General features: G+C 33.3%; 2 protein-coding genes across 4 annotated transcripts in view; both read left to right on the top strand.

Moving 5' to 3' along the window:
• ascc1 (activating signal cointegrator 1 complex subunit 1) overlaps positions 1 to 21,271 on the top strand; it is a 44,759-nt gene that overhangs the window by 15,639 nt on the left and 7,849 nt on the right. The gene's annotated exons all lie outside the window — the stretch shown is intronic.
• LOC307146860 (uncharacterized protein) lies at positions 400 to 19,963 on the top strand. Of its 2 annotated transcripts, XM_079851167.1 has the most exons (15): positions 400 to 6,817; positions 6,957 to 7,239; positions 7,534 to 7,640; positions 8,513 to 8,675; positions 8,761 to 8,842; positions 9,003 to 9,113; positions 10,154 to 10,195; positions 10,306 to 10,771; positions 10,915 to 11,075; positions 15,054 to 15,282; positions 15,406 to 15,470; positions 15,624 to 15,773; positions 15,857 to 17,729; positions 17,842 to 18,006; positions 18,180 to 19,265. In XM_079851167.1, the coding sequence occupies exons 3-15, from the start codon at positions 7,538 to 7,540 to the stop codon at positions 18,398 to 18,400; spliced, it is 3,831 nt and encodes a 1,276-aa protein (XP_079707293.1). In that variant the 5' UTR covers positions 400 to 6,817; positions 6,957 to 7,239; positions 7,534 to 7,537; the 3' UTR covers positions 18,401 to 19,265. The 2 variants fall into 2 exon arrangements, with proteins under 2 accessions (XP_079707293.1, XP_079707294.1); XM_079851168.1 differs by adding an exon at positions 19,930 to 19,963 and having other exon boundaries at positions 400 to 7,640; positions 10,154 to 10,213; positions 18,180 to 18,314.

Below are 21,271 nucleotides of genomic sequence, written 5' to 3'. Positions count from 1 at the left end.
AAACAAACTTAGCCATCACATTGTTCACAAACTTTCGCACTTTGTCCACCTTTCCCGGGGGGGCATGCCTCCAGTGGCGCCTTTGGTTTATTGAAGACAGCAGAATTTTCATCTGGGGAAACTGTCTGTTGAGGTCACGTAGGTCCCTCTTCATTGCTTTGAGAAGCAGCACACTTTTCACACGTCCTAGGTCGTTGCCTCCACAGTGAATCACTAGCACATTCGGAGCAGTCCTTCTTTTAAGGCACTGTTGGAAGAAGGGAAGGAGGTCTCCCCAACACATGCCTCCCCTGCCAAACCACTGGACCTGGGAAGCCACTCCAAGATTGGTGCCTATGGTCTCTCTTGCTCGCTTTTCGCCACGTCTAATGTAACTGTCACCAATAATCCAAACTCTGTGCACACCTGATAAAAGGATTACAATACAAATGATTAACTATGCAGCACACAATTGGGAAGTCACACAATTGCTCTAGAATTTGTTGTAAAATATAATTAGCTGCGTCACAATAAACTTTATACATTTAAGGCCTTTCTTTAACATGGAAAGGCACAACTCACAATCTTAAAATCTAGGGCTGGACCATGATTTAAACATCTACAATTTTCAAACGAACATACAATAACACTTAAACATTTGTGTATTTTGAAATGAGATTGCCACTACATGCATTATTGTAAATGTTAAAATCTATTTGAATAAAACATTTTAAAATAGTTCAATAGGTTGAGCAGAAACATACCTTTCTTTTGAGTAGTGGATTCTCTGATGAAGTGTTCTTGTTGAACAACATGAACTGTTGACTTGACTTTTCTAAAAAAAACAAAACAAAAAAAAAACAAGGAAAGTAAAAAAATAGTAATCGTAAACATGTTTAACAGTTGCAACATCTGTAGAATAACTGGTAAAACATTGTTTTTTATGTTTGTTAAATTGACCATTATGATTTTAAATATACGCAATATCATCATTGTTGGTACTACAAGTCTAAAATAAGGATTATTCTAAATTTCTAAATTACTCTTCTAGACATTTTAACTATCCGCAAAAAGGAGTATCAAAAATATAAATTATAAAGATACCAATTACTAATGAAACCAATTTGAAATTCTGAATTGTAACAGCGTAATTATTTATTTTCTTTATAAATAGATCAATCAAAATGCTGAACTTACCTCATGTTGTAGAATATGTTCTCCTCCTTCAAAAACGCAAGGTTCAAACAGAGACAAACACTTCCAAAAGACACGAAAGAGTGAATGTTCTGTGATTATATCCCACAACCCCAACCATCTCTGGACAGTGATTGGGTCTCCAGATAACTGTTGCTATAGAAATGCTAATTTCTCTGGGATTGGAAACAAACTGGCGCCTCCAAATATGTACAAGTGGGTGATTGTTGCTTAGCTTACCCTGGAAAATAATGCTGTTGCAAAAACACTTAATTATGACTTAGTACACTGCAAAAAAAAAAAAAGTTTAAGACTTACTTATAATACACATTTTTGAAAGTCACATGAAATAGACCATATTATTTATTTCAGATTAGTTTTAATAAAATATATTTAGTTAAAATGTCCCAAAGAAATAACAAACACCATATGACACCAAGTGTATCAGTGAATATTTACACACACATTCAATATATATATAGATTTATATAGATTTGTTTCTGGGGTAGAAAATAAAACAACAATATGGTAATCTCTACAAGATCTGTTTTAAAGTGAAAATAAATAAACTCATATGGGGTTATATCATGTATTGGTGTAAACAGTGAACTATATTAAGTATGCAGAACTCCAAATAAACAATACATGGACCAGTACTTTCTTAATATCATTAATCTTGCAGCACAACTTCAATTTAAATGCATCATCACTTTGGATTACATTTTCAGTAAGGTTCTATTCATTTAGATTATGTAATGCATACAGTTATCTGAACTAACCAATAACATCATACACACATTAATGCACAGTGTATTATTTTAGATAACTTATTCATATGAGCTCATAAAATTACAACCGTTTATTTATAGTTTATGGTAAATTAACAAATGAAACCTCTTTGTAAAATGGATAGCACTATTTCTAAATTTCCATTAATTAACCTTATGATCAAAGATAAAACACAGTAAATAATATATATGCCTAGTTTAATATAGTTCTTCTTAGTTAATTACTAATTTGTTGGTTAGTTTCATAGTAAATTAAGTTTATCCAGCTGTTTATCATAACAGAATAAACACTGAAAAGGGTGATCATGAACCAGACGTGAATCCATGAATAGCTGCAATTCACAAGTGTGAATTGAGTGGTTTTAGTTACAAAAAACAGCAATATCATTTCATTTACATACTGCTTAAACCTTTTTCTTTTGGAATGTGTGGTTAACGATTTCCTATACATTTGCCTTTACATATGATAATCACAGGTGATTACAGCTGTGACCTGACAGACTGTTTTTATCTAGTGGAGACCGGGTGTTAATAGGAGACATTAAATGCTTCGATTCCCCAAGCAGATATACCAGAAGTAAAACAATCAGAGGCATAATTAACCCCTTGATTGTCAAGGATCACTGGTGGCCCCAGATTATTTTATTTATTACTCTTTAAAACATCACACTCCTACTTGATCTGCACAAACTGAGCTTCATTAGGAAGGTTTAAGACCCCAGCTTTGATATTTGACCACTGTTTATAATTAAACTGGTTTGAAGTTAGATAAGTTTCTTAATTTATTCCAGAAGTGCAAAATAATTAATCTGTAATGTTCGTTATCTTGAATAGAAATCATCACTCATACAGCAGCCATTCATCTCATCTCCAGTTTATTTGTGTTTATATAGGCCTACATACAATATCCACGATCTCCCAGGGCTATTAGGCCAATGATGCGCACATTTGGAGAAATAATTGATATGATATCGTCATACAGAATAATATTTCTATTTATTTCCCACTGAATTATGCAATCTGAAGAGCTCAAACAGCTAACAGAGCCAGCGATGACTCTGCTCTTCCAGATTTGCGTCAGCAAACGTGATGACATCAGTTCGATATGATTCGTTTGTAAAGCTGTCAATCATCTCATGGTGAACCAACGTGACCATAAGGCTGTCCTTCTGGATGACGCAGTGCTGTGTACACTGTGGACAAACAAAACTAAACACATCTCTTCATCTGATACAAGAAGCTAATAAATGCAGGATTCAAGTTATTCTGTTTTGTGTGTGTTTGATTTCCGTTCGATTTTGGTTATTGTATAGGAACAAAGAATGTTTACAGTATGCATGTGAGTAAAAATAGCCCATTGCTTCATAAAAAAATGCAAAATAGCCTATAACATATTTAAATAATCTTTTTTGACTTGAAACCATTTTAAATTGCGACCGAAATATGATACAAATACTCAATTGTGTTTTAAAGTGAGCTTTAAGTGAGAGTGTAATATTAATAAATGATATTGTGTCATGTAGCTTGAGGCTGCCTGTTGAGCTAATGCACCTTCTACATGAGCTTCCTATTTCATAAAATCATGTTATTTATTTTTTTTAATTCAAGAACAGTTTTTTTTTGTTGTTGTTGTTGTTGGTTTTCTAACAAGACTTAAGATAATAGATGTATTGCTCTTGCATAGTGGAATGACAGAGATTTAGATGACCAAGCAAAAAATACAGGGATACAGGCATTAATGACTGAATTCAAACAAAAGAATAAGAATAAAAGAAAAATGAAGATTAAAGGGTTAGTTCACCCAAAAATGAAAATTCTGTCAGTATTTACTCTCCCTCATGTTGTTCCAACCCCATTAGACTTTCGTTCAACTTCGGAACACAAATTAAGATATTTTTGATGAAATCTGAGAGATTTTTTTTACGTAGTGTAATAGCGTAGCGCGTCTGTGTTTCACGTCACCACGTATCACACATGACCACAGTCGCCCAATAGCCCGCTACGTTATATTACACTATGTAAAAAAAAACCTCGAGGTCCAGAGAGAAGGAAATGAAAAGAGGAATAAAGTCGTTATTTTTGTTTGTTTTTGCGCACAGAAAGTATTCTTGTCGCTTTACAAACTTAAGATTGAGCCACTGGAGTCACTTGTACTATATTAACAATGTCTATAATACATTTTCTGGGCCAGCAAGTTGAGGTGTCCATAAGCCTGCAGGAGGAGTGATCCAGCACTCAGATTTAATCAGAAATATCTTCATTTGTGTTCCGAAGATGAACGAAAGTCTAATGGGGTTGGAACAACATGAGGGTGAGTAATTACTGACAGAATTTTCATTTTTGGGTGAACTAACCCTTTAAGTCTCTTGAAAAGGTGCTAAATGTTCGTCGATTTACATGAATGGGCCATTTCTCCTCACCAGACCAACCAGACATGTTGAGTCAATGACTCTAAATGACAATGAGAGTCAATGACTCTACATGAGTGTTTACAGGGGAATAAGATATTTGGTCTTACAATAGGCTTCATAAAATGCATTTAGAGATCATCCTCAGATTTGATATTCTGAAGCTCAGAATATTTTATACATTTAATAAATATATTCTTAATATTTGATGTTTTTATGTTTGAGCTTATATATCTCAATATTCATAACAGTCTGATAAATTTTTAGTCTTGAACTGTAAACACTCAAGTGATGGCTTTCTAAATATATGTTGGTTATGTGCCTATTCAGAATGATTTCTGAGCAGAAACTTTGATATTTTTGGTATGTCATAAATGCATCACTCACCAAAATTGGGGGTGACTATATAATTGTTTTAAATAAGCTATTCATCTAAGCTGTCTATACAAAACATTGTAAATAACCAGTTCAGTTGTAACAAGTAGGCTTTATCATCTGTATAATTTATTTAATGAATCTGTTTGAGATCAAATTAATGCTAGATGTTTTGATATAAATTAAATATCAAACATATAATGTTAGTACATGGCATGACTGTGTTTAATTTCACTCAGTTATTTTGATTTATTTCCAGATTCAATCATAGGCTTGTTCTTACATAGTAGAGCTTGCGCAGTTTTCAAAAATGGTGCTTTAAATCTCTTGACAAACTAAAAGACTTAAATTACATTTGTATGTATTCTAAATAAAAGACACAGGTTGTACTGAATGTCAGCTTGCTTATTTTTGTAAAGATAATGATTTATTGAGTCCACATGCCATGTAAACTTGAAACTATGCTTCAAATCACAGATCGAGAGCTGTCGTTCAAACCACAACTCTGCGATGCTGTTTACAAATGTTGGTTGGAACTAATACTTCAACGTTTGGTAAAAAATAAATAAAAAAATAAAGTAGATTCATTTTATCATTTCATTTTCATTTAAGTAGCTTTTATAAATGTGCAAAGAAAAAAAAAACATTACTGGTGTGAATCTTGAGACAAAACAATGGCATATTTTAAGATTCAAATTTGAGGTTGGTGTCTCTAAAACTATGCCCCCAGTTTCACAGACAACGCTTTCTCAGACGCATGTTTGAGCTGTTTTAACTGAAAACATATTTAAATTATGTATTATCAATTATTATCAATTGTATTACAGTTTTTATATTTGAGCTTGTATACCTTTAAAATATGTGTCTCATTTATTCCCCACCTGGTAAAATGGGGGCTGTCTTAGAACATTTTAAAGAATTATAATGTATAAAGTGGTATAAATAATTGTGGTGTGACTTGACTGTATATAAATTACAGAGCTGATTGAAACATATCCCAATTGCTCTGATCAGATGGTTCCTCACTGCTGTTTTCCAGTCCTTGGGTGGACTGCTACCCTACCCCCCAAATACCCCCGCAGGCAATTTGCATTTCTATGGAGAAGAGCTTCAAAGGACAGCATGTCATAGACACATAGGCCAGACTGTGAAAGTTTTACCTTAGGCCCCGTCCACACTACTGCATTTTCGTTTAAAAACGAAGACTTTTTGCTACGTTTGCACCTCCCGTCCACACTAAAACGGCAAAAACGGAGACCCAAAACGGAGAAGTTTAGAAACGCTGCCGACCCGTTTTTCGTTTTGAATCTCCGGAGGGCGTTTTAGAGTGGACGGGTCAAAACGGAGGACTTTAGAAACGATGACGCAGAGGCTCACGCTCGGCTCTATGATTGGGTGTCACCAGTCATGGAGTATACACAGGTAATATTCAGTACCAGTAAACTTCACCCGCTGGAACAGTTTCTTACAGTAAGAAACTGGCGCGTCTCAGGCGCGGTAAACGCGTGCATGCTAGAAATATAACCGACACCTATTTTTCTTGCGACACGCAAGCGTGTTGGAAGCGTTTTCTGGCAAAATGGAATAGGAAAAGATGTTTATATGTCATTTTGACACAAATACATATTAATAAATGATATTTTGATGTTTGAAAACATTTTTTACAGTCTATGCTTGAAAGTCTCTAGGTTTACACCGGCACGCACATGCCCAGTGTTGGTGAATGGTCACGTGATCCGCGTTTGCAGTCGTTTTAATGTGGACTGAGATCAATTCTAATACGCAGCTAATACGCAGTGTTGTTTTTTTTTTGTGATTCAACACAAGGTACTCTTAAGTAAGTGGTATGAGCTTTCTTTTCAGATGTGCTATACAAGTTAAGTTAAACCAACATAAATATGAATGCCCATGGTAAATGCTACGTCCTATATAACCATTTGATTTACATTAAATGAGAATATTTTTATATTTATTTACATTGTGTGAAATTACTTTTTTTCTTTATTAACTTTATCATTTCTATCTGCCACTGGTATAGGTTTGTGCTCTGTGCTCTATACGTACAGAAAAAAAGTGAGTAATTATAATGTATGTAATAGTAATTGAGGAAAAGGAATTTTTCCTGATCCAACTGATGTTTACAATTTGAACTGAATTTAAAAACAATGGACTATACACTTATTTTGAACTGGCTGTTTGATTTCATTCACAGATAAATTTGCATAACAGAACCAATAGTAATGATGGGTAATTGTGGCTAATCTGTGGGCGTCGGCCCAATCACTGCTCAGATAGCAGCATGTGTATCATCTATTCTATGTTCCTAACTCACACTTCAGTTTTGCCATTTGGAAGACAGCTCCTATACGCGATTGTTTCCTACATTGGAGAGTTATCTTTCTGTTATAGTTTAAAGACTGTATCTACCTCCAAGAACCTCATAAAAAGCGCACTGAGACATTTCTCATCTCAGTTTTTTCTTTCCAAATTAAGAGGTAAGTTGAACATTATATATTTTATGATAATTTGTAAATGCTAATTTTATAAAATATTGATATCCTCTTACAATGTAAATATGCATGTATATTACCGGTAATATTATTGATAATCAGATTGTTGGTAATTTTTTTTTTTTTTTTTTATTTTTTTACTACATTTTAAATTGTTACCCACGGTGTCATCTTTTCAATCATTTATTTTCTATGAAATTCTAAAGAGGTATTATTTATTTATTTATTTATTTTGCATATGAAGTAATCCTACATAAAATAATTTTAAATATTTCACAGGAAAATGAGACCCAGAAGAGTTTTTCCTGAAAAAGAAGCTTTGTACTTCATTGCTTCTGGCAAAGATAAAGACACATTTGAGAAACAATTCATGAGTGAAGAGAAAGGTAAGTTACTACATACAATTCTCCCATCAATACTGTATGACTTTGCAAAACTTAAATAAAAGCTAAGTGTGGTCACTAATTAAAGGAATAGTTCACTTAAAAATGAAAATTCTGTCATCATATACTCACTCTCATGTTGTTTCAAACCTGTATGAATTTCTTTCTTCTGCTGAACAGAAAGGAAGATATTTAGAAGAATGTCAGTAACCAGACAGTTTCTGGTCTCATTGACTTCCATAGTATAATTTTTTTCCTACTATGGAAGTCAATGGGATCAGAAACTGTCTGGTTACTGACATTCTTCTAAATATCTTCCTTTCTGTTCAGCAGAAGAAAGAAATTCATACAGGTTTGAAACAACATGAGAGTGAGTATATATGACAGAATTTTCATTTTTAAGTGAACTATTCCTTTAATGTCAAAGGGTTGGGTTTAAAATATGAACCTAGAGAAAGCAGGCTGTTAAAACAAAACACGCAAGAGGGGAAAAAACATGATTGCTTTGACCAGTTAAAGGTGGATTTACATCTGTTTTCCTGCCAGTATTTATGTTATAAGCTGCTGATGTCTCTAAATTAAACACTATTATGTAAATGTGTGAGTGCTCTTGATATTATTTGTAAGTAACTGCCAGTTAGAATGTGAGGGGCCTGTGTAATAATGGAAATGATGAATATTTAGTGTCTGATTTTTTCAGACAGAAAATCTGATTTTTTTTTTTTATTATTATTATTTTTTTTACACTTTTATAAAGATGTAGATACAGTTGTTTTCGAAGTAACAATACCATTGAAAATAATTTAGACAACCTGAATAACTTCATGAATCTTTTATCATACTATTAATTTACTTGTATTTATACTATTTATTAGGTTTTGGAGTAATTGCCACAAAACACATTGAGCCAGGTGAATTCCTGTTGGAGTATGTTGGAAGACACATCACTGGATCTGAAGGAGAGAACCTGTTCAAAGACTACTCAGCTGAAAATGCAGCATTTTTGTATTTCTACTCCTTTCAGGAACAATCTTACTGGTAAGATTAAATTAATGAATGTTCCAATGAAATATAATACCATTATGACAATTCAAAAGTGTTTTTAAAATATTTCACCACACAGTGTTGATGGCAGTCAAGATACAGAAAGACTAGGACGATTCATAAATGATGACCACATCAAGCCAAACAGCAAAATTAAAATAGTAAGTCTGTCTTTAATGTATTCTTATTCTTTGTTTCAATTACACCTTTTATACAGCCTCATCTTGTAGCATTATTTGACATTATTAAAAACTAGGCGACTTTTCAAATGATGTTTTTGTTGTTTTCATTTGTGTGTTTGTGTGCTTTTGTAACCAATAGATAATGGATGAAAAGAAAAGACCACATCTGTGTGCATTTGCGTTAACAAAAATCAATGCAGGAGAAGAAATTTTATACGACTACGGAGATCCTAACTGCCCATGGAGACAGGTATTTAAACTTCTATTTCTATTTGTTGGTGTCTTATTTTCATTATTTTATCAAGTGGTGAGGAAAACTTGCTAACACTTTACAATAAGGTTAATTGGTTAACATTAGTACTAAATGACCAATACATTTGTTACAGTATTGGTTAATCTTTGTTAATATTAGTTAAAATCCAGCTGTTTCAATGTTTGTGCATGTTACTTCACAGTGTGTTATTAATTTTAACAAATACAACTTATGATTTTAATGATGTATCAGTACATTTTTAAATTAACAATAACCAAAGTTTAATAAATGCTGTTTAAGTGTACAATTTTTACTTTAAAAAAGCAAATTATTGAGGTAACACTTATATAGTTTTTATATGGTAACACAATAAGGTTTCATTTGTTAACATTAGTTAATGTATTAATTTGCATGAACTAAAAGCCATACATTTGGTAAAATATTTATTCATCTTTGTTAGTGTTAGTTAATGATACTCCGGCTGTTCATTGATTGTTCATGTACATTTACAACGTATTACCTAATTGATTTTAATAATGCATTACTAAATGTTGAAAATAACATTAACAAAGTTTAATAAATGCTGTATAAGCGCAGTTCATTATTGGTTTGTTAACTAATGCTAGCTAATGAAACCTTATTGTAAAGTGTTACAAGATTCTCTTATCCTCAACAATACTGCTGTACAATTTTTACCTTTAAAAAAGCTAATTATTTAGGTAACACTTACACAATGAGGTTTCATTTGTTAACATTAGTTAATGTCTTAATTCACATGATCTAAAAGCAACACATTTGGTACAATACTTATTCATCTTTGTTAATGTAAGTTAATTAAACTCCAGCTGTTCATTGCTTGTTCATGTACATTTACAACGCAATAACTAATGTTAATAAATACAACTTTTGATTTTAATAATGCATTACTAAATGTTGAAATTAACATTACATACTATTAAGAAATATTGTAAAAGTGGTGCTCATTATATGTTCATGTTAACTACATTAATGATTGCTTTTAATGTAATTTGTTTCAGAAAACCAGTATTTCCACATTCAGAGAGATCAAGGAAAATATGGTAAATATATATAGAGAGGTCTGTTCCTTCAGCTGAGTTTACTAATAACTATATACACTGTAAAACATTTCTTACATTTCAATATGCTTTTGCTTTTTTGCATTTTACAGGAATCACGATGGAAGAATTCATTTGAAAACTTTGATTTAAAGCCTGGTTTGATGAAAATGGATGACCTTGTTATCAACACAGAAATGAAGATTGCAAATGGATGCAATGCTGCTGAGATTTTCCCAGGAGTCTTCAACAACTGCAAAGTTGCAGTGAAACGAGTTGCCAAACATGTTTCCAAAACTGAATTGGAAATGGCTCATTTCCTGAGTTCAAAAAATTTACAAGCAGAGCACCTTCTGCAACACATTTCAGTGTTGGAAGACACTTACTTTGCCTATTTTGTGTCACCTCTTTGTGAATATAGTCTGATGGAGCTGATTGAAAACAAGGATTTTCCTGAAAGAAAAAGCCTGATAGAGAATCGAAGACTAGAGATCTGCCAGGAGTTACTGCAAGGACTTCAGGAACTGCATTCATATGGAATTTTGCACAGAGACCTGAAGCCTGAAAATATTTTGTTTGGTAAGAGCAGTCTGTGGATTAGCCATAGCTATAATTATCCTGTAATATCAGCAGAAATTTTCATTTAAAATGCATGAGCATATGATAATGTGGATATCATTTTAAGTGTTACATTTTTTGTGAGCATTTTTACTTTTCTACAGATATAAGCAATAAACTGTACATCGCAGACTTTGGAGCAAGCAGAAAACTTGATCTGGCACAAACCACACTGCTCTCTCAAATGGCTGGATCTTTTTCTTGGTCGAGTTATGAAGATGTTGGAGGCATGCAATACAAGTACAAGAAAGAATCAGATATCCAGGTAAGGGTTGAAAATATCATGTTAAAACTTGTTAATTTGTGGGAGGACGCCGGCACACAGAAGTGTTTTTTAATTACACTATATCAAAGTTACTTTAAGATTTAATGTAAAAATAATAATAAAAGGCAAATTATACATTATTTAAAAGGTTTAAGACTCAATCCTAAAAATGTTTTACCTCTGTTTTATTATAAATATCTCATGGTGACTGTAATTTAATTTCTTAATTTGTGTCAAAGGAAAAAATCTGCTATATGGTCATCATGAAAGCATTTGACTACACAATGTTTGGTCTCAATTTATTTTGATGGTCTCTTTAACACATTCTGTTGATTATAAGTAATGTTACAACTACATGTGAACTAATTCTCATTAGAGTACTACAGGAGTATAAGTAGACTAGAGACTAAAATGTAGGTTAGAGTAAAAATAAGTTGACATGTATTATATATTTAGTCAGTATAATGTCTATTGGGGTTTATCACAGTCAAATTTTAGCAGATATTAAGCAGATATAGTCTACTAATACTGTAATTACAGTTGGTTGACATGTAGCTGCACATTTATTTATAGTTAGTAGAATGTTCAAAAGGGACCATCAAAATAAAGTGTTCCCTTTCATAGTCACTACGAGTTACGACGTGACGACGAATAACGTCTCCGTTCCCTACTCAGGGAACCAGGGAACTTACTTAACTGAGACTTTTCCAGCATTCCTCTGGGTTTTTAGTTCAAAAGTGAACACATTTGGAAAAATATTGATGGATTCTCATTATTAATTCACATTTCAGAGTGGAGTTTTATTTATTTATTTATTTATATTTTTATCCTAAATTAATCAATGTAACCAATAAAGAGCAGCGGGTTTCAAACCCTTGGTCGCGTCCAATATTTAAAAAATGGGTTGTCTTGATGATTTAATGAAAATGGACTTACATAAAAATGAAATAAAATTAAATTAAAATAATAATATAAAATAATATTATATAGGCCTAAGGAAATATGCTAAATATATTTTGATTTAAAAAAAAATATTCAATAAATCAATAAAATAAAATACTGCAAAAATATGCAGCTGAGTTAGTTTCATTTTACTCCACAAATAAGGTGATAGAAAGTAAACAAAAAATAAATAAATGGTCATTTCAAAAGTTTGAAAACCACTGGTATAGAGCATTAAAAACTGGTATAGAGCATCCATTCATTAACAAAATAATTATGACCTTGTGCAGAAAGTCAAGAACGTTTACTAAAACAAATACAATTATGATGTTCCATGATTTTCCAATCACAGTGCTGGTTATAACTTAAGTATTGTATTGTACACAGTTACTCATTCCAAATTACATGACACAAATTGCAGTCAGTGATGAAATCTAGATTAATCTAGATTACAATCTAAATACAATTTATTAAATTTATTACAATAATTTACAATATTATTTACAAATAATTTACAATCCTGTAATCTAAATAATTTTAGGTAATGTAATTGGACTACTTTGTGAGTACTTTTGACCCTAACGATTCAATAGGATAATTGTGTACCATATTGATAAAAATACCATGAGAAAGAAAATATATATATTTTTTTGCTATCAATTTTGTGAAGTGCATTAACTATTATAGCCATTAACTATTATAGCTTTTAGCCTTTATTACAGTATGTAAACTATCCTATCCTCTAAGCCTCATCAGATCACAAAGAGAATGTATTTTAAATACTTGAAAGGCCTTATAAGTTTTGATAACATGGTTTTGATCTAATAAATTGTCTTGGTTTGATGCTGAGAATTTTAACATTGAGCACATTTTTTTGTAAATTTGAACGACAAAAATCGGTGTTGCCTACACCGTTATCCTCTTTTTACAATTTGCACCCTGTTGACTTCAATGGGGCAAGTACTAAACCTGCTTTTAGCCTCTTAACATCCTTCATGTGTCATTACAAGTGCACCAGCCATGTGAGTGATTCCTTCAGAGTGAACACGGGTGAATCTGACTGCAGTAGATGTGAAAGGGTTTGTGCTGGAGCAATCTGTAAATTAATCTGGCCGTTAGAGTTATCATCTGCAGATTTTAAGTTAAACATGGTCAGGTCTGTGGCTTCATTGGGTTTCTGTACTTTAACAAGAACCAATTTCTGTTTTGTCATAAAATATCAATGAGAAAAATATTTTCTAAAAACTTTACAATACACTTAAGCCTATATATTATGTTTCTTAATGATTGTAATTATGATTTTATGACAACAAATTGCGAAGTGTCTTCTTTAACCCTTTCACGTATAGTGGTCACTACAGTGGACAGCTATTAATAAAGCATTTTCTTGAATTTGCATGGGTTTTTATGGCAAAGTTGCACATCAGCCTCATTGGACCCTGGTGCATCATCCTATAAATTGCAACCAAGGGCAAGCCGTTGTGTTTCGATTTTTCTCCCCTCCAAACCAAGATGGCCAAGGGTCAGTCAGACATGCCAAGTTGCTCCGGAATATCCACCCATTCCTTCTATCCTAGGAGACTCAAGCAATATCTAATGAGTCATATCACAGTAAAATTTTCCAAGTTTTGATTTTAGATTGAGAGAAAACTCTGATTAATCACATGTCCACTGTAGTGGACGTCATGCATCAACTGCTATATTTCAGCTACAATTCATAATTATAATGGGAATGTTAAAACTTAAAAACTTGATCTGCAGTGAATTTTTTACTGTAAATAAATGTATTTGTATTATTAGAATGTAATTTTCATTGACATCGAAAAAAGTAATCTGAATTTGTAATGCATGTTACTTGTAATGCGTTTCTTTACTCATAACATCAAAAAGTAATCTGAATACGTAATTCATGTTACTTGTAATGCGTTTATATATTCGTTACATCAAAAAGTAATCTGATTAGGCAATGCACATTACTTGTAGTTAATTACTTGTTAGATCAAAAAGTAATCTGATTAGGTAATGCATGTTACTTGTAACACATTACTTTACTTGTAACATCAAAAAGTAATCTGAATGTGTTATGCATGTTACTTGTAATGCATTACATCCAACACTGATGAGATGAGATTGAAAAAATGTAATGCTAGGTTTTCTCAGAGGAGGGCTATGATAGAAATGTGCATGTCCATCTTGAACATAATCAGAATTATCAGCTAATAAGGGTAAATCTCCATACTCTGGTGCACTGGAGGGAACATCTGAGTGGGTTCCACAGTTGTGCCTTGACAGTCTGTAGAAAATTCTGATGGAATCACGTCCTCATGTTCTGATATCAAAGATACGCGAAGTGCAACTTGTATGAAGTTGTACGAAGCCTTTCCAATATTTTTAATTTATATTTGTTGTATATATTTTATATTTTCAGTTTCACATGATTTGATATAATTGTTTTGATTAGTTTGTTAAATTCACATACTTTATCTGTTTGATTATTGTCTTATATTTAATACAGTATATCTTCGTTTTTAACCATAACCGCATGCTGTCCACTCAAGTGGACACCTGAAGATCTCTTTGAAAAATTTGTAAAAAATCTTGTTTTTCATGCCCTAAGAGGAATAAAAACACATAGGGAAAAAAAATACTGACTAAGGTTATCATAATTCATGCATGAAAGGGTTAAAATTAGACTACAACTATGCTTCTATTCCAAAAATGTCATGAACAATGAACTTCATGAACATCCCCTATTTAATTTGGGGATGACAATTCTTAGGTTTGGGTTCAAATGGATTAACAGGTTACATGTATGCAGTTACAATACTATTTTAGTATGTGATCAATATGATTTGTAATCAGTTCTGTCAAAAATGCATACATTTGTTCTATGTTCAATTGTTCTGAATGCTAATATTCGAGCAGCTTTCATTTGAGCACAGCAGCATTTTGTCATCATTTTAATCATCTTCATTCATTCTGCAGTTTAGTTGTGACCATTTCTGAAATTTTTGTAAATATTATTTTATTTTGTAGGTAGCAGGATGCTTGGTTCATTATATCCTGACGGATGGGCAACACCCCTATCAGACAACTACACCCTACTCCAAGGATCCAGTTGGGCTATCTCAAAATGTCAGAATGGGTAACTTCACTCTTCAATGTGAAGAAAGATGGACAAGACAAAAATATATTATTAGCAGAATGCTGTCTAATTCAATCGAAGAACGTCCCACCATTGAGGAATGCCTTCAGTCTTTCACATGTACGTTCCAAGACTTACACTTTTCTCTTCACCTCATTAATAAAACTTTGTAGATTTTACAAGAATGTAGAAAAAAAATCCTTAAATTATTGGATATCCTTAACAATTGTTGTGCATTTACAGGTTTCATACACCAGTCGGATTACACTGGAATCACAAACAACTACAGCAATGTGAATGAAAATGAAGTAAGTACTTTTCATTTTCATAAAAAAAAAAAAAAAGTTTAAGACCAAAAAGACAACAGTGATTCTAAAACACAGTATGTGTTTTAGAATCAGCAGGCTCTAGATAGAAAACAAACATGGACATGGATTTCACACACTGTTATTGTTTTACAGGACAGAACCCATACAGCAGATTTCTGTCCCCAAACGTCAGATGAGATGGACATCCTAGAGAGTACCGACAGTGATAAGCCAGAAAGTGTTTGCAGTGATGAGATGGATTCATCTTCTCACACTGAGGAGGACTTATATGAGTCTGAAATGGTAATTAAGGGTTTTATACTTTATAATATATAACATTGTTATTATTTACAAATACATTTCAGTTGTGTGGTTCTTTATTTCAGAACAACACTGAACAACAGGTTTCCTTTTCCCTGGAAATCTCAGAAGAAGAAGAAGACGACACAAAAAAAGCTAAAGGACATGTTGCAGAACGCATCCAAGGAAAACCACTTATGAAGAGTTGGATAGAAATAGATGAAAGTGCCCACGGCTGTAGCTCTCAACAAAATCAAATAAAAGTGAAAATGTCCTCAAACAGTGTACATCAACGCATCTATGACAAGAAGAATTACTGTCTTTACTGTGAGAAGCCTTATCCAAAAATTGCAAGACATCTACAGCAGAAACATTCTGAAAAAGTTGAAGTTGCAAAGGCACTTGCACACAACAGAGGCTCAAACATGCGTACTCTTCTATTAACCAAAGTAAGGAACATGGGAAACTACCACCATAACAGTTCAGTCCTATCCTCTGGGAAAGGACAGATCATACCAAAAAGACAAGCAACTCGTGAGTCAACAGCAATAGACTATCTGCCTTGCAAGTTTTGCTTTGCTATGTATGTCAAAACAGATCTCTGGAGACATCACAAACGTTGCAAATTACAAGACAAAGAAAATATGCCAGTGAAACGAAAAGTTCAGGCAAGTTGTTCTCTGTTGTTGCCAATGGACTCTGACGTTTCTAGTGGACTTAAAAATATTATTGAAGATATGACATATGATACCGTTACTCAAGTGGTGAAATCTGACCCGTTGATTCTGTCACTGGGTGAGAGAATGTTCCTCAAAAACGGAGAAGTTTCACGGCACCGGGCAGACATTAGAAATAAGATGAGAGAACTTGCCAGACTTCTTATAGTGACAAGAACTATTGATAAAGACATTGTTGCTTTGAAGGACTTGATCAACCCAGGAAAGTTCAACACAGTACTTGAGGGAGTAAAAAAGATGACTGGATTTGATTCCTCAACCAACCGATTCTCAGTCCCTTCAACAGCACTGAAACTGCGTCATTCCCTTGTGAAAGTGTCATATATTTTGCAGGGAGAGGCTTTACGTCAAGAGGATGATGCATTGAAGGGAAGAGCAGAGCAATTCAGTAAATTAATTGAACTAGAATGGACAATTCATGTTTCATCTAATGCACTGAAAACTTTGTACCAGAAAAAGTGGAACAGTCCCCAAATGCTGCCTTTAGCAGAAGACATAAAGAAGCTCCATGATCATCTAAAGTGTCTTGAGGAGGTCAACAAAAAAGCACACATTGAACACACATCACAAAGGTCATGGAGTGATCTCTCTCAGGTGACTCTAGCACAGCTAATATTATTCAATCGGCGTCGAGAAGGTGAGGTTTCAAGGATGGAAGTCAAAACATACCTGCAGAGAAACAAACAGATGATTCAGGATGAAATTATGGAGAGCCTTTCACCTTTTGAGAAGAAACTCTGTAAGAATCTCACCAGAGTAGAGGTACGGGGGAAACGAGGCCGCAAAGTACCAGTACTATTTCCCACAAATATAACAGAATCTGTGGAACTTCTAATTAAAACTAGAGAAGATGTTGGGATTTCCCCTAGCAATCCCTACATATTTGCTCGTCCTTTTTATGGATCACAGGAGAGCATCCGTGGTTGTGACTGCTTAAAGCGATTTGCAGAAAGCTGTGGGGCTAAAAACCCAGAAAACATTACATCTACAAAGTTGAGAAAACATGTAGCCACAGTTTCTCAGCTACTTAACCTGCAAACGCATGAACTAGACCAACTAGCAACTTTCATGGGTCACAACATTGAAGTCCATAGGGAGTTTTACAGACTGCCTGAAGAAACCTTACAAGTTGCAAAAGTGAGCAGAATTCTGTTTGCCCTGCAAAGTGGAATAGGCAAATTTAAAGGAAAATCTCTGGAGGACATAACGCCAAACATCAACTGTAAGTAAATTACTTATGTGTATATGTCTTTTGTTTAAACAATTCATAGTGTCCACACTTTGTAAAAATCTACTTTTAGTTTTAAAGAATGTGAATGCTCATTTTGTTACAGTTGAAGGGGGCTCCAGCAACTCAGACACAGAGGATGCTGAATCTGAAAAAAGGATGACAGAGGATGATCATTCGGAAAAAAGGGCTGCCACCTCAATAACGACCGCAGCCTCAAGAGAGGCAGTTCCATTCTTTAGGATTTCACCACTGCCTTTAAATAAAAAGGGTTTGTTATTCCACTTTGCATAAAAAAATTGTATCTACATGAAACATCTTGACATGTATTTTAAGAATTGTCTGTGCTCTTCAGCTTGTAAAATCTACATTATTCAAATTTTGGTTATTCTTTAATTCAATTAATTTGATTTACTTACTTAATTTCTTAATTTATTTTAACAGGAAAGTCCAGAAAGACCTGGTCAGAGAAGGAGAGTAAAATTATTGAACATCATTTCAAGAATTTCCTAAAGGAAATGAAAGTCCCTGGAAAAGTGGATTGTGAAAGATTCTTAAATGAAAACAAGATTTTAATTGGTAATGAAAGAGAATGGAAAGCAGTAAAATACTTTGTGCACAACCGAATAATCACTATCAAGAGAAATTTGTGTCTACAGTATTGAACCTATAGCAATACTGGGACCTTGCATATGGAGTATTGATGTTTTATGTCACAATACTGGGAGCTTGCGTATGGAGTATCGATGTTTTATGTCACAATACTGGGAGCTTGCGTATGGAGTATCGGTGTTTTATGTCACATACTGGGAGCTTGCGTATGGAGTATCAATGTTTTATGTCACAATACTGGGAGCTTGCGTATGGAGTATCAATGTGTCATAACATTGGTAGTTCATGTAAATGGAGCGTCAGTGTGTCATAACATTGGTAGTTCATGTAAATGGAGCGTCAGTGTGTCATAACATTGGTAGTTCATGTAAATGGAGCGTCAGTGTGTCATAACATTGGTAGTTCATGTAAATGGAGCGTCAGTGTGTCATAACATTGGTAGTTCATGTAAATGGAGCGTCAGTGTGTCATAACATTGAAATGATTGACTATGTCCAAACTATTTGAGTGATCGATCATTTTCTGTCTTTTTTTAAGTTGTTTTAAAAAATCACTATTTTACACGTGCTTTTCGTTAATATATTTCATGGTATTTGTAACTTTTAATATAATTTATTTGGTGTTACCCTTTTATTTATTTAATTATTTATTTTATATAAAGCAAAGCAACTTGTTTCAGAAGCAATATATCGTTGATGTTGTGGTATACATTTAGGCACTCATCACTGAGGGTGGAAAGTCTGCACTACCGCAGGGGGGGCTCTTTTAGTGAGCTTATGAGATTTTCTATGTGATAAACTGAATGGTTTATTATGTGAAAAACCATTTCCGTTGTCAGGAGTGCAGCAAGAGCAAGTAAGAAACCTTCAGTTTAGGAGTGTGTGGACCTTAAATAAACTTTAACTTGATTTCATTCAACATGCTGTAGGTATGCATTTTTTCACTATTTATTCTAATTGCAAGAACTGGTTTATGAGTGTTATTGTGAATAATATTACTACGTCATTACATATTCTGTAAGTCAAAACTCAAACTGAACCAACTGAACATTTGAAATGTGAAAATCAACATAAAACTTTGAGTTTTGACCTCCGGTAGAGGTGGGCATATATTAATTGTTTTAATCTAGATTAATATTGAAATTAATCTAGATTAATCTAGATTAAAATGGTTCATTTAAATTATGCCGAAGACATTCAGAATATGTGTGCTACACAAAACTGGACTATAAAAGTAAGTCTTTGAGAACGGGTTTCTCAAGCCATGTGGCGCATTATACCAGGGGGTCATCTTCTGTTTCCAAAATGCATCATAAACTGCTTGAGAAAGCTGTTCTACTCATAGACTGTAAAAGGTTACTACTGTACTGTTACCGTCCGTAGGCAACATTAGGTAGGCCTATGTTATTATCAACTACTATAGGCTATCAATTTGGGATGGGCGATATGGCCTAAAATCCATATTGTGATATACATTGCAGCCTCTTGTGATAACGATATATATTATTAAAAAAAAAACATTTCAGAAAAGGTTACACAGACCCTGCTAAACAACTGCTAAATGTTTTTTTTGTTTTTTTTAGGGTGCATGTTGTTTTGAGAGCATATATTGTGCAAAACTGTAAGTATACAACATAATTTTGCAGATAAATAAAATTTAAGTACACTAGCTGCAGAGACTTCAGTAGGTCTAATGTTTATTATGGCCTGGAGCTTATGAAACCCCAAATTTAAAATTAGAATATTGTCTAACTGATGTCTTTTCAGTTAAAAAGAAACACAACAATGCTTCTTAAAATCAGGCGCAGACAGAGATTATGTGCTACACCACTAAGATATATTGGGAATAATATGCGCGCGCTGGTATTCAGTGATATGTTTCATTTTGAATTTGAGGTGGTAGAACGGATTAGTCGTGTGTTAATTTACCGAACTGTTACCCCAGACACTCTGTCTATATAGTTTGCTGCTGCTCGTCGGGCGGCTTAAATCCGAACCAAGTCCAAATAATGGATGTTACACGATCTTTTTCACCAGCTTTCACTTTCAGCTGTGTTTACTTAAAGCCCATGTTGCAGGTTAACCACCACTGTCGATTAATGGGTACATAAATCACTCAAGATATGTATATCATTTTTCAAATGTCTCAAAAATAGCCTCAGCCTGTTTTAGAACTATACAGAATGAGTGGAGAGTTGGTGAAGTGTCCTGGCGAGTTGCTATCATTTAACAATGCAGCAATGAGCACTGGAGCTAGTCTACGAGCAGCAGTGCACAATAACGACACTTTTTTTTATCTTTTTTTTTTATGAATAGCACAATAGAGTGAAAAAGCAACGTTTTCTTTATATCTAGTGGCAGTGATCATGACGTTAGTTCAGATAAGTACCGCTAACCTTTGTTATAGTGTCGTAGTACTGGTAAACTTTGTCTTTGTCATCTAGAAATAGAAGGCATCATGCTAGCTATATGGGCGTTTCTAAGCGTTTGTCTCTTCCTCCGGTGCAAATGTTGTTGCAAACGTAACGTTAGCTATATATATATAAATATATATATATATATATATATATATATATATACAGTATATACAGTATATATATATATATATATATATATATATATATATATATATATATATATATATATATATATATATATATATACTTTTTTTTTTTTACTTTGATAAATTATTTATTTTTTTCATTCTTTTTTCATCTTCATTCTTGCTAATAATTTTTATTTTTTATTGTATATGTTTATCTTTGCATATTGGTCTCTATGTGTGTATGCAATGGCAAGTTAATTGTTAGGGACTGCATATACATAAAAGATATATAATGTAACTTATAGTTATAGTTACAAAATAAAGACACTATTCACACACACACACAGATCCAATGCAGGCAGAAGTCCACTGTTGGTCAG

This window comes from Squalius cephalus (assembly GCF_949319135.1).
Source record: "Squalius cephalus genome assembly, chromosome: 19".
NCBI classification, from domain to species: Eukaryota; Metazoa; Chordata; class Actinopteri; order Cypriniformes; family Leuciscidae; genus Squalius; species Squalius cephalus.
The sequence above is the reverse complement of the archived record's forward strand: the minus strand, read 5'-3'. Positions and strand labels throughout refer to the sequence as shown.

Bases quoted from the DNA above. Each gene is read 5' to 3' on its own strand.
- LOC307146860 (XM_079851167.1), top strand. From the start codon at position 7,538: ATGAGACCCAGAAGAGTTTTTCCTGAAAAAGAAGCTTTGTACTTCATT. The intron at 9,114-10,153 runs GTATTTAAACTT...AATTTGTTTCAG, and splicing joins CTAACTGCCCATGGAGACAG to AAAACCAGTATTTCCACATT. The intron at 11,076-15,053 runs GTAAGGGTTGAA...TTTATTTTGTAG, and splicing joins AGAAAGAATCAGATATCCAG to GTAGCAGGATGCTTGGTTCA.